Source organism: Nothobranchius furzeri, chromosome 7 (genome assembly GCF_043380555.1).
Source record: "Nothobranchius furzeri strain GRZ-AD chromosome 7, NfurGRZ-RIMD1, whole genome shotgun sequence".
Taxonomy (NCBI): Eukaryota; Metazoa; Chordata; class Actinopteri; order Cyprinodontiformes; family Nothobranchiidae; genus Nothobranchius; species Nothobranchius furzeri.
This window is the reverse complement of record NC_091747.1, coordinates 50,793,858-50,806,756: the sequence shown is the minus strand read 5'-3', so window position 1 is coordinate 50,806,756 and position 12,899 is coordinate 50,793,858. Positions and strand designations below refer to the sequence as shown.

The 12,899-nt window shown below is 43.3% G+C and overlaps 1 protein-coding gene across 2 annotated transcripts in view; it reads left to right on the top strand.

Annotated features, from left to right (window-relative positions):
- Positions 1–180: 180 nt before the first annotated feature.
- qtrt2 (queuine tRNA-ribosyltransferase accessory subunit 2) overlaps positions 181–12,899 on the top strand; it is a 35,171-nt gene continuing 22,452 nt past the window's right edge. The window contains exons 1-6 of one of the 2 annotated variants that reach the window (XM_015955185.3): positions 181–398; positions 563–618; positions 2,735–2,811; positions 2,939–3,148; positions 3,912–4,111; positions 7,459–7,625. In XM_015955185.3, coding sequence (XP_015810671.3) covers positions 181–398; positions 563–618; positions 2,735–2,811; positions 2,939–3,148; positions 3,912–4,111; positions 7,459–7,625 — 928 coding nt within the window. The remainder of the gene's footprint in view (positions 399–562; positions 619–2,734; positions 2,812–2,938; positions 3,149–3,911; positions 4,112–7,458; positions 7,626–12,899) is intronic. The other variant, XM_015955186.3, reaches the window with a different exon arrangement.

Genomic DNA, 12,899 nt, shown 5'->3' with positions numbered 1-12,899 from the left:
GCAAATATAAAATAAAAACGCTAAACAACAAACGCGAATTTCCTTCTAACGACTCAGTGTCAATAAAAAAACTAGTTTGGCAAAAGTGACACTAAGCTAAACAGCTAGGTGGCTAGATCGCTTGTAACTTCTGGCAGCTCGGATATAGTTGTTTGTTTTGGAAATTTTCCTGGAGTTGTTATGGCTGGCAGCAGGATGCAGCTGGAGCTATCTCGGGTGGTTCATGGGACAGCTCGGTTGGGTGTACTGAAGGGTCTCGGGAGCACGGGGCAGCACTCGCTGGATGTTCCGTGCTGCTTGCTGTACACCCACTTTGGCACAGTCCCCCATCTCACCCAGGACACGCTTCACACCATCAGCTCCCTCCCTTTTGTCACCCAGGTCGCTCTGTCACATGTGTAAGTCCACACACACACACACACACACACACACACACACACACACACACACACACACACACACACACACACACACACACACACACACACACACACACACACACACACACACACACACACACACACACATAGCTCAATCTTATTTCTAATCTACATCTCTCCAGAGCAGAGCACCAAGATGTGCTGGAAGAGTTTAAAGATGGACTGAAGAAGTTTGCAGGTACAGTTGTGCACATTTCTCATCACTTTTCCCTAGTAAGAAGTATCAGTCTGCATGTGATCAATAAAAACACCAGAAAAGTCTATTGGATCTTTTAAATGATCAAATTACAGTTTTTTTTTTACAGACATTAGGACCCATTTCTCAATACTTAGGTCACATTTGCAAAACTCTACATCCAGTGTGCACAACAGAAGTCTATGTGGGCCAAACTGAGGATCAATTATCATTGCTTTGGCACAAAATGCATTGAGTGACTACATCTCTCAAATGTCATGAAGTCCTTTCTCACTCAGACACAACTGCCAAAACTCATTGTACTAACAGGACATTTTGCACTTGCTTACATACTGTTCACAAAACTGTAAAACTTATGTTCAAAACAATAACATACTGCAAAACTGAATATGACAGCAAAATCCAACAGCAATATGTTATTGAAACATAAATGCAGTTTAACCAGCCACAGCTGGAAGGGTTGTGCTAGGATGAAAGGGATGTGGGCAGACGGAATCAGCCAACATATATAATTGTATGGGACAATGTGGCATTTCACCACTCCCATGCAGTCACAGAGTGGTTTGTGGCCCATCCCAGAATGGAGTCACTTTTCCTCCCACCTTACTCTCCATTCCTCAACCCCTTAGAGGAATTCTTTGCCTCATGGCGGTGGAAGGTGTACGACCATCATCCACATGATCAAATGTCCCTTCTGGATGCAATGTACGCTGGATGCCTGGACATACCAGCAGTAGATTGCCAGGGATGGATCAGGCATGCCAGAAGATTCTTTCCTAGGTGTATTGCCCTAGATGACATAAGATGTGATGTGGATGAGAACCTGTGGCCAAATGGAGAAGACCGAGTAGATTAGCATATTGAATCTGTATCAGAGGATGTTGTGTTAACAAAGTCTTGTGTTTTGGAAGTACTTAGTGCAAAAACAAATACCATTAAAAATAAATGAACAACATGAAATATTGACTAATTCTGCATCATGTCTGATTCATTCCAGTAACATCTATTGGAAGTATGAACAGAGATGTGTCCTTGTTTTACACAAGAAAATGTAATGCTACACGTTGTTAGTGTTGTTTTAGGTCTTTGTTTTGTGGGTGACAAAGTGGGTTTGTCGGCTGTCAACCTTTGCTAGTGTTCTGGAGGAATGTGTTTATTTGAGACCTGCATGAAGTGTTTTGGTGGTTGTAGTGCATTTTGAATGTGAAATGAACTGTTTTGCCAAGCTGAAACTTAGTTAGAACTGTGTGAAGTGTCTAGCAAAAGTGACATTAGTAATGAGAAATGGGCCCTAACGTCTGTAAAAAAAACTGTAATGGGAGTGTCCTGGCCAGGAGGTTCAAAACATCAACAAATGACTGCAAACATACAGGAGATCTAACATTTACACAACATAATCACCTATAAACTATTAACATCACTAAAACATTACACTCTACTTATTAACCAATTACACAAGTCCGGGATAATATATTAATATGTTGTATCTAAACTGTTTTAACATTTGTTTTAAGGCATCTTAAACCAAAAACAGCAGGAACACATCTTTTCACTTATTCTTATTATAAGGTCCATAATTTGTGACTTATGGTAATGAATCAATAATGTGTAGATTTATATGATTTGTTCAAAATATGGGTCTATCAGGATCAAATGAATAAACTTCTTACAGCACTTCTAAATAAAACGCATTTGAATCTATTATAGGAATCTAATCTGCTTTTTAAACTAAAACAAAAGTGTTTCTGCTCCCAAGTCCCCGATTTAGCTTTGCTTTTACATGTAGTACTAAGCTCTACTCAGGGTTTTGCAGTGAAATTTCAAATTGTAAATGCAATAAATGTTGATTAATTTTGTAATGGATTACCAAAGTGTTGTCTCTAAAGCACCAGAAAGGAAGAGCAGTGATTTAAGGGCTGGAAATAATAATTAGGCTCTTTGTTTTCTCACCTTCTGATCTTTCAGCTGCAGCTGGGTTTGCTGATAAAGTTCATGTATCCTCTCTGTAGCATGCAGAAATAGGCATTCAGCTCTGGTAGCGTTCTTGGTGCTCATTTGGTACAGGCGTTGTTCTCAAGGTGTGAATTTTAATTCTCAGGGCTTCGTGATACAGCGTTGTTCTGCTCGCTTCACGACCCCGCAGCTCCGTGCCCGACGGGCTACACCACTAATAAGGTGAGACGAGGTTTCACGCTCTGCTCTGTGCATCATTGACATCTCTTGGGTGTTTGAGCTAAAGCTTGGACCACATCACAGAGGACAGCAAAAATAAAATTAATTAAATTTATATTTGTGTCATTAGACGGTGTCTGTGTGGGGCAGCGGTGGGCGGATCGACATGTCGGTGGCCAAGTTCATGGCTCTCCAAAAGGTGGTGCAACCAGACTGGTATCAAAGCATGGCGGACGGAGAAACATGGCAGATCAATGCGTCTCGCAAAAGGGTCCGAAAATCTGTGGATCGAACCCTGGCTCACCTGGACGAGTGTCTGCTGCTGCACCAGAAGTCACAGGTACACAAAAACACACACACACTTGTCTCAGTGTGTGAACTCTTAATATTTGGAGTCATTCATGCACAACAAAAGCACATGGATGGATGTTTAGTAGCTGAAAGATCAGAGTGAATGTGTTACCAGCAGCGTGTAACTAAGTAACTGATTTTTTGTCATTTATTTTATTTATGTAAAATTACCAGAACAAATAAAATAACTCATAATATCATTGATCATTTCTCCTGTTGCAGCTGTTACTGGTAAAACGCCCATTTGCAGCCCATCATTTCCACCAACCTTTCTGTGTGTTTTACAGCCATTTTTATGCGATTCTTTGCGTTTTTTGTTATCTTTATCTCACGCCGCAGTGATGTTCTGAATTTTTTTTACTTCCTGACTGCAAACCAAATTTTCCTTGACACAGTAAAGTGAGAAATCATGTAGAGCAAAGAGAAGTGACAGAGTACGGCAGGTAATTCCTTATCAACCTTTTACTCAGTCAGCTGTGTGATTGCTCCCACGTTTCCTCTCCGAACCCCCCGGTGAGTCTGTCTTCCTCCTGCTTGTTGAGTAATCAAAATCCAAATGGAGTCTGGCAGAGTTAAACCTTTTATTTATTACATTTTTCCCTCTGCTGTAGACCTTGATGTGCTTCATATTTAGTTGTTAAAATACAGATTTTCTTTATTTTTTTTCCCCTTAGTGGCTTCCTACTCAGTCATTTTCAGGTTTTTTTTCCTCTGAGGTATTAATCACCGGGTTTTCTGTCGACCCTTTCCAGGAATTAGACAGAGTCAGCATGTTCGGTGTGGTGGAGGGAGGAGACATCCTGGAGGAGAGGGTGCGCTCAGCTAGGGAGACAGCCAAAAGGCCCGTGGCAGGATTCTGCCTGGACGGCTTCCAGAGTGGTGCTATGGATCCGACCCTGAGGATCCAGCTCATCAGTGCCGTGACCAAGGAGCTGCCCGAGGACAAACCCAGGTCTGCCTGGTTTGTGTGATTCTGTGAGATAAACCAGCTGTTTTTTTTTCCCGTCAGTAATCCAACAGACTCCCAATATGTTTTAGTAAGGATCTACGGAAATTAGTCAAATAGAGCTGAGCTCATAAAAAAGGACAAGACAAAAACATTCTGTATCGAATAGAATAAAGTCAGCCTTTAAATGATGACTTTAATATTTGGACTGATGATTATCTCTCCTCACTGTAAATCATCATTTTTAGTCAAGTTTTACATTAAAGGTGCCCTAGAATTCAAAGCCACTTTTACATTGATGTTCAGTTTATGCAGCTTGGGGTGTCTAATGTCCCTTACACACTAGCATCGGCTCCACTTCCCCTGGACCGGGTTGGGAGTTTTCTCACTTAGTAGCCTTGAATTTTCCCAAGCGAAACCGGGTGTCTTTTCAGCCTTCTTCTCGAGGAGGTCTGCCTGGAGCCGAACAGGGCCAACACGCCCACTGCTGACTAACTGGCTTGCTCAAAAGCATGCTTACCATTAGGGTTAGCCTCTGATTGGTGGATAGAATCAGGCTGGGGCAGGCAGGGATGAGTGGAGCCGATGCTAGTGTTTAAGTGGCATAATACAGCATACCATAAAGCCTGTATCATCTCTGACCTGCTTTCTTATGAGAATTAGTAACGTAGTAATGTTAGTCTGAGCTACTTCAAACACTAGCTTGAGCTACTGCTAACATCCTTTTTGAACAAGATGAAAACAACAAAGAACGTGGGAGCACCGTTTGCATACCAGGATTCATTTCAATTCAAGTTTATTTATATTGCGCCAAATCACGACAAGAGTCATCTCAAGGCACTTCACGTAATAAACATTCCAATTCAGGTCAGTTCATTAAGCCAATCAGAAATAATGTTTCCTATATAAGGAACCCAGCAAATTTCATCAAGTCACTGACTAGTGTCAGTGACTTTACAGCAATCCTCATACTAAGCAAGCATATAGCGACAGTGGAGAGGAAAACTCCCTTTTAACAGGAAGAAACCTCCAGAGAATCCTGGATCAGTATAAGCAGCCATCCATCATGACTCACTGGGGATCGAGAAGACAGAGCAGACACACAAACACATGCACTGGGAATACTCAGATTTCTTTCTTTGGTTGTCCGCAAACATCAATGTTTAATATGCTACGTAGAGGCTCAAGAAACAGTTTCCAATTGTGGAAAAACTTATTTTTAGGCCACCTTTAAATAATAAAAATATACACTTCTTTTATTGGGCTCTTAAATTGTAAACAGGTCAGTTTTTGTGCAACATTTGCACCTGCTTTCTGCTCTTTTTCAGTATTCAACTCGCTAAGCATATTGTGCTAATGTCACAAATTTCCTTTTGAATTTCAGCAGGTTTGAACAGGTTTGCAGTCTTTTTGTGTCAGACTGTAGAGCATTACACATTCTGTTACAACACAGCAGAGATAGAAGTGGTAGAGAGAAGGTAAACGATATTTTCTTGCAGTGAGTTCAGGTTCTAGTGGATGAGAGGCAGAGAAAAATTACATCTTAATATATCAGAGAAGAATCACGTTCAGGATGGCATGTCGACATTAATAAGTAATTATCTTTTCACCAAATGTATTTAAAAAGAAGAGTCCTTCACGACAAGGTGCGGGTCACCCTCCGCTCTGTTAAAGATCAAAGGTTTGTCATAATCATCCCACAAGAGGAAAATTTCTGGGTTTGATTTGTTCTGTCTGCTGATGAAGTCAAAAAGTTTTATATTTTTATTTTATATTTATAGGTCCAACAAGGCCCAACATTACTCACCTCAAGAAACAATTTGATTCTCCTTTTTTCCTGACACGCCTGCCCCTTTTTGCGTGAAGACAGTCGCTGATATTTTGTTTTCTTTCTTTTCCAAAGACACAAACACTAATCATGTATCTTAGACAGCACAGAAGTGACGTCTTGAGCCAAAGTGAGAACTTACAAAAACATGGGCTGGGTCTTCTTGGAATGCATGCACATTATCTCAGTTAAATGAGAGCAAATGGCACCAACACGGTGTTTCTTTGTGAATTAGACAGTGACCCCAAAACCTAATTTGCACCAACAGAAGACGCACAATCTCGATGTGAAGTTTGGCCTCGGAGGCCTGGAAAAGCATCGCATTGCTTCGTCATTTTTTAAAAGTTAAGGTAAAAATAAAACTTTTAATAAGATTTTGTTGTTTGGAGAGGAGTAAAATGCAATAGTAGACAATATGGACTTTTGGACATTTCCGAGGCACATTATGTGCAGCATGATTTGGAGTAAAAGTTGGGAGACTCGGACGAGTGGGCAGGATTTTTTTTCCTCTTTTTTAAAAACTGAAGAAGTGACATACTCTCTTTCAGAAATGTCTGAATAAGACATTTTCAAACCCAAGAGGGACCCAAAAAAGACATTATTTTGTCTCCTCTGAGTGTTTGAGTTGGTGGCTAAACACACAAATGTGCTAAAGTCAAGAAAATTTGATTTTTGATCCCCCTAAACTCCTTTAAAAGTGACTTTCAGTTCTTATATAACAAAGTTGTCATCCTTTTTTAACCCACACCATGAAGTTATTGTTTATAAAGCACCAGAAGTAGATTTCAGCTCTCTGAAAGTTACCTGGCGGATGCATGGAGGTGCTACATGCTGTTAGCCTCTTGCCTCGCTCCACAGCCTCTGCTTTATCTCCAAAAATCCATCACCCCACAAGGTCAGAGAGCTGCCGAGTGCCAATGCAAATACTCGCCCATAAATCAACCATGAGTCCCCCAGATGAACATTGTGATAAATCAGAAACATGCCAACATGAAGATAATTTAAACCATTTTGATATAATATGAATAAAAATGAGATTCCTTTTGGAGATATTGTAGTATCTCTAACTTTTAAACTCACAAGGACAAACATTTATCCTGTCAGAGATCTCCTGTTTGGATGCCGGCTCACGCGAGCTCTCTTCTCTTGGCGCTGTCGGAGGAGTCGAGTGCTACAGCGGAGCTGCAAGGAGCAATAATCTGTTACCAGGAGCTCGCCGCGAGCGCTGCTTAGTTGGCTGATCTTGAACACTGTGGGCCAGTCCTCCCTGCTGCTGCTTCTTGCTGGAGGGAGGTTGCAGCTTCCAGCCAGAGAATGAAGTGGAGTCATTATCAAAAGCTAAATTGGGCTTGACCTCGATGCCTGCAGGCAGAGAGTTTCAGAGATGGCCAGTTAGCAGAAAGCTCAAACACTCAGGAGTGAACACGTTGTGTTGTTAGTGTTGCAGACACGTAGCATTAAAGCTTAATGATCCCTGCTGTTTTTTGGAGGATGCCTGTTGACCCGGTGTGTGTTTGGCTCTCAGGTTGCTGCAGGGCGTGGGACGACCCGATGAGGTGCTGGAGTGCGTGGAGGCCGGCGTGGATCTGTTTGAGGGTTTTTTCCCGTTCCAGGCCACAGAACGAGGCTGCGCTCTCTGTTTCAGCTTCAACGTTTCCCCGGACCCAGAGCGCGCAGGCGGAACGCAGACAGGTGTGGTGAAGAGCTGGTGCTTATCTGACCATTGTTATAGTGAAGATAATAACCCGATTGTATCTCTATTACCACGGGAAAGTGACTTTTAATTTTAAATACAGCCCTTCATTTATTGAGTGATATGATTGTTTTACTTGTTCAAGCATTAATTTAACGTTAAATCTAGTATATTTATGAATCGTGTTTTTTAATTCCTTCTGCTTTACATTTAATTTACATTTATTTCCTTTTTTAAACTGTTTCATCTGCCTAAATTTTCTATTAAAGGGGAAATATTATGACTTTTTTTAAAGTTATAATAGTTGAGTAGTCGATATAAAACCTGTTCATGAAGTTCTTTCCACAAAATCCCTCTCACGTGGTTTCGGCTATTTTATTCTTATAATTTTCAGTACCTTCCAGAATGAGCCAATTCAGGGCTCTGTTACTTTAGGAAAACAAGCTGGCCCACCCCTCCCCTGCTCAGGCTGCTATAAGATGAGAAGCTCGATATCTGGGAGGGGCTCGGAGTAGAGCTACTGCTCCTCCAGCCTGGAGCGGTGAGAAGTGGTTCTATTCTCATTTCCCCATTTGTGACATCACAAATCAAAAGGCAGTATTGACCCACATAGTTGCACAACAGGATGAAAAAGGTGAGTTTAGCATAATATCTCCCCTTTAATTCTTCTCACCCTTATAAAGCTGCAGTCTGAAGCTGCCACTCTTTTCTGACACAGATTGTTTTAAATTTCATGACATTTGTAAGCAAATGACCTTTCCAGGTAAAGTTACTTTGCCCAAAGCCTAAAAATGACATTTTTAAATGAAGTAGCAATAAAACAAATGCGCCTCCAGGTTGAAAATGTTGGCATTTTAAAAAAAAAGGCCTGGAGCAAACTTAAATCAGTGTCATTTGGAAAGCTTGCTTATGGGGGTCTTTTCTGGTTCTATAATGATCCCACGATGGGACGTGAACCTCATGGGAGATTTCATTCCACCCGTGTAAAATGTTTTATTTAGCACTTTTTTAGCTCATGAAAGAGATGTGAATGAGACAAGACTGCAACGTAAAAAATCTGCTGAGATGTAGAGAAGTTTTGTTAGAAAACAGGAGCTTTGATGTTGTTAATTGCACAGAGTTGCGTTTAGCTGATAAAACCAAACTCGTGATTGAATAATGAACCTTGCAGCATTTGGAGATTTTCCGCAGGAGGAGCCTCCAGGGTTCATGCTTCCTGATTATTACACAAATGTTACGAACCGTTCATCTCAAGCTGCAGCTCGAGGATTCACACCACGTTCAATTAGACTGAAGTAATTTGGTGTAAAGACTCTGCTGTGTGCTGTTGTCGCTACACAAATTGACTCATCCTTTAGCTTCACCATCCAGTCCGACAGCGAGAAGAGACAGATTTCTCACAACAATTAGGAAATAAGTGGAAGTCATCCTAATGTCGCCATGGACAGATGCCATTAGATCCCAACCCGAGTGTAACGACCAATCAGCTTACACTGTGTGTGTGTGTGTGTGTGTGTGTGTGTGTGTGATAAGTTTGATAATTGGATAAAGAGAAATTCAGCCAGTGATTTAAAATCGATAGCATATCGTTTAGCAGCTTCAGCCAGGTAACAATTAAACGCGACTCCCTCATCACCCTGATAATTGTCCTTGGTGAAGAAACCCGTCCTGCTCGTTGACTTTATGGTTAATTAAAAAGTTGCGCTAAACTCAGCCGTGCTGAAGTTTGACATCTGGGAGCATCTGGTGTCAGAGCTTTCTAATCGATTCTGCACTGGGAGCACTTAATGGAGTTCACTGGAGGTGAGAGCAGTGATGGTGTCAAACCCCAGTGGGGAAGTATAATTCCCCTCTCAGCCAATTACAACCCCCCTCAGGAAGGGTGTCAACACCTTCACTCCCCCAGTTAAAACCCCTCTGACATGCCAGGTATTCATTTACCCTCCACCTCCTTCTTGCCCTCTGCAGGTATTCCTAGTCCATTTTCAAAACTTCCACACTTTTTTCCCCACAGAAGACATGGAGTAATGTATTCGCTAAATATGTAATTAATATTAATATGTAAAAAAATAATAGAGGAGAAAATCTGTGCTTTTAGATGGTGGTAAAATTATAATCACAATTATTTTTGCAAATTGAACAATATCAAAAAACAAAAGCTCATCTTAGAATCTATTGCACATAAATATCATCAATTCATCATGATTAAAACATTTTCTTACCAATGCAGGCTGAAACCATGGAATCAATTGTGATTTATTTGGCTAATTAGGAAACGATAAAGCAGTTTTAAAGTGTATTTTAAAGACCAAGTTCACTGAGAAACACTTTTTAACACTCCCACTGTCCTAATGGTTTATCCCTTGGGTCCATGTGGCAGGGGTGAGGAGTGAGCACCACCTCACCCCTGCCACGTGGACCTCAAGGGATAAACCATCAGTCCTGCTCAATGGTCAACTTTCCTCGCGGGGTCACCCATAAAGACAGTGGGAGGGTTAAACTATTGTCAGTCACTTTAAGCTTCACATGCAGGCTAAAGGTGAAAATAGTCTTCTAGCCGTATTTCCTGCATTAGCCACTGATAGAAAATAGACGGGGAAACGCTCGAGTTGGAGAAGTCAATTACACATCACATAAAAAAATTAGCATTCATGGATTCACCCATCTTGGCTCTCAACGTGGAAGGCTGCTGTTGATTTATTGTCCAGGAGAGAGCAGTGCACGTCTTGACTAGTAGAAGCTAACCATTAGCATTAGCAACTCCACCACACAGCAGAATGCCGAGATAAATCATCAATGTTGCAGTGCAAACGGAGTCAGTCGTAGAGTCACGTTGCCGTTAGCCAATCAGAGGCAAGCTATCATGAATATTAATAAGACCATAATTCCTGCTGTTTTCTGCCCCCCACTCCTTCAACTAACATCCAATTCCTGAAACAGGGGCGCCAGAGCTTTTTCCCTCACAAACATCGACTCTCAAGGCATTTGTTTTTCTTTAGACCACTGCAAATAGGGAGCCTAAGTCATATCATGGGTCCCCGGAAAAACGAAAAAATGAATGCAAGTCAACGGGGCTAAAAACACAGTTTTCTAATCCGCTTTGCCTTACGTCCTGCATCGCACATATGGTGTACTGCAATTTAAAACAGCAAAACTATTGAAGGGTGTTTCGACCATGCCAGTCACGTAATTTGAGATCTATTAGCTTGTAAAAGTCTGTAATTAGCATGACTACAAACCCGTAATCGGCATTTCACATACCGTAAATCCTCTAATACAGGCCCGGGCCTTTATTTGACTCAAGCTCATCAAGCTCCAGGCCTTTATTGGAAGGAGGGCCAGTATTAGAGGCAGGCCTCTATTTCTAATTGAGCAAAATGAACTAATGGTTCGCTGGAGTTTTTGACAATTAAAATTGCGCCCACATTTTCAAAGTTAAACACATTTCTTTTAACAACGGTAGTTTCTGCTTCAGCCATCTCCCCCCTCCCCCTGCTTCAGCCCTCTCCCCCCTCCCCCTGCGCAGCGGCAGCAAACTCACTGATGCGCCTGCAGCCTCTCAGAGTTCCTGCTGCTCTAAACATTAAAATAATTATTTCATTTTCTGTTCCACTTCTGATTACCTTCAATGGTGTCTGTTTGTTGCAACCACCAGGTACAAAAACTAACTTGTTTTTATTTGACTATTTTTCTGTCCTACCTGTTTATTATCTTCCTGCATCTCCTCTCAATCCTAAAGAAAAACTGCTACCTGGGTTCATATATATTCACCTCATGAGTTACCTTTGAACTGCAGTTCTAAAAGATCTACCGACCGCAAAAACAGCGGAGCGCTCGCTGTTTGGCGGCCGTATCAGTGATCAGTGCGTCGGAGGACAAGGTGATGCGCGCAGCGCCCCACTCCACAGCAGCGAAACGCATCAGGAGCTTGTCACCTGCTGATAGCAGGCTGCTGTCTTTTCCGAGGGCTGCATCTTGCCGGTCATTATCACGTGACAGCGACTAGTCGATGACAGGCGTAAAAAGTCACAGTAATCCCTCGTTTATCGCGGTAGATGCGTTCCAGACCTGGCCGCGATAGGTGAAAATCCGCGAAGTAGGGACTCCCAGCATGCCCCTCGCGGGGATTCCCTGCACGTTGCACCTTTGTCACAAACCGCGGCTATAAACGGATGTCCAGCTCACCACTCAGTCATCGTTTCTTCAGATTCATGATCAGAGTTTCCAACCTACCGATCAATCCAACGAACTATCAGCTCATAGTAAGTTCTATTTCGTCTAGTCTTAGCCCTTAAGCTAGCTGCTATTGGAAGGATGATCTCCGCATCAGCCAATCATGAAGAGCTTAAATGTACGCCCACCAATAGTGGGCCCCCTCGTGGTATATAACCGCAGTGACCCCACTGCTCACCTCCTTTTTCTCTTCATGCCAAGCTTGAGAGCTTTATTAAAGAGCAAATATTATCTCAAAAGAGCAAATTATCCGAAGACGACTTACCAGCCATGTCCAGCGACACCAGACCCTGCCCGACCTGCCAGACGGGCTCCATTTCCAGCGGCGACCTGCACGCTAAGTGTGAGGTCTGTCTCGGGGCTCACCACGCTGGCCTGGCCTTGACCCCGCAGGCCTCGTGCCCGTTCTGTGCCGCTCTGCCCGTGGCGGAGAAGATTCGCCGGGTCGAGTACTTCACTCCCGCCGCCGACGAAGAATTTCCGGTGGCTGACTCCTACCCGCTGGACAAGGCTTTGGTTTTCTTCGACGCCGGTCAGGAGCCGGCTGGCTTCAACCGGCTGGATGACGTCACTGACAGCGAAAACTACGATGAGGCGGCGTCCCTCCTAGACATAACGGAGGTCGACGAGCTTCGCTCAGCGGGTCCTTCTGCCCCAGTGGCTTCTCGCTCCTCCCTGCCAGCAGTAAGAGCACTGCTCCAGGAGCTGCCCGCCATCATTTCTGCGTCAGCAGCCCGCAAGGGGCTAGCTGTGCCAGAACCGGCCCTGCCTGAAGCGGATGATTTGGCGGGAATTTTCGGGGCAACTCAGACACGCTGTCCAGACCCTGTCTGGCCGTGCTTCCCCGCTGCTATGAGCTGCTGGTCTGCCGCCTTCTCCGAGCCTGCCAAGCTCAAGGCGCCAGTCTCCACATATGCGCCCATCACCAAGGTCGAGGGGTTTTCCGACCAAGGCTGGCCGTCCGTTCCTCCACTAGAGCCGGATTTGGCCTCGCTGTTCGGCGCCAAGAACCACCTCGCTGGCCCGCGAGCTGTTCCCGC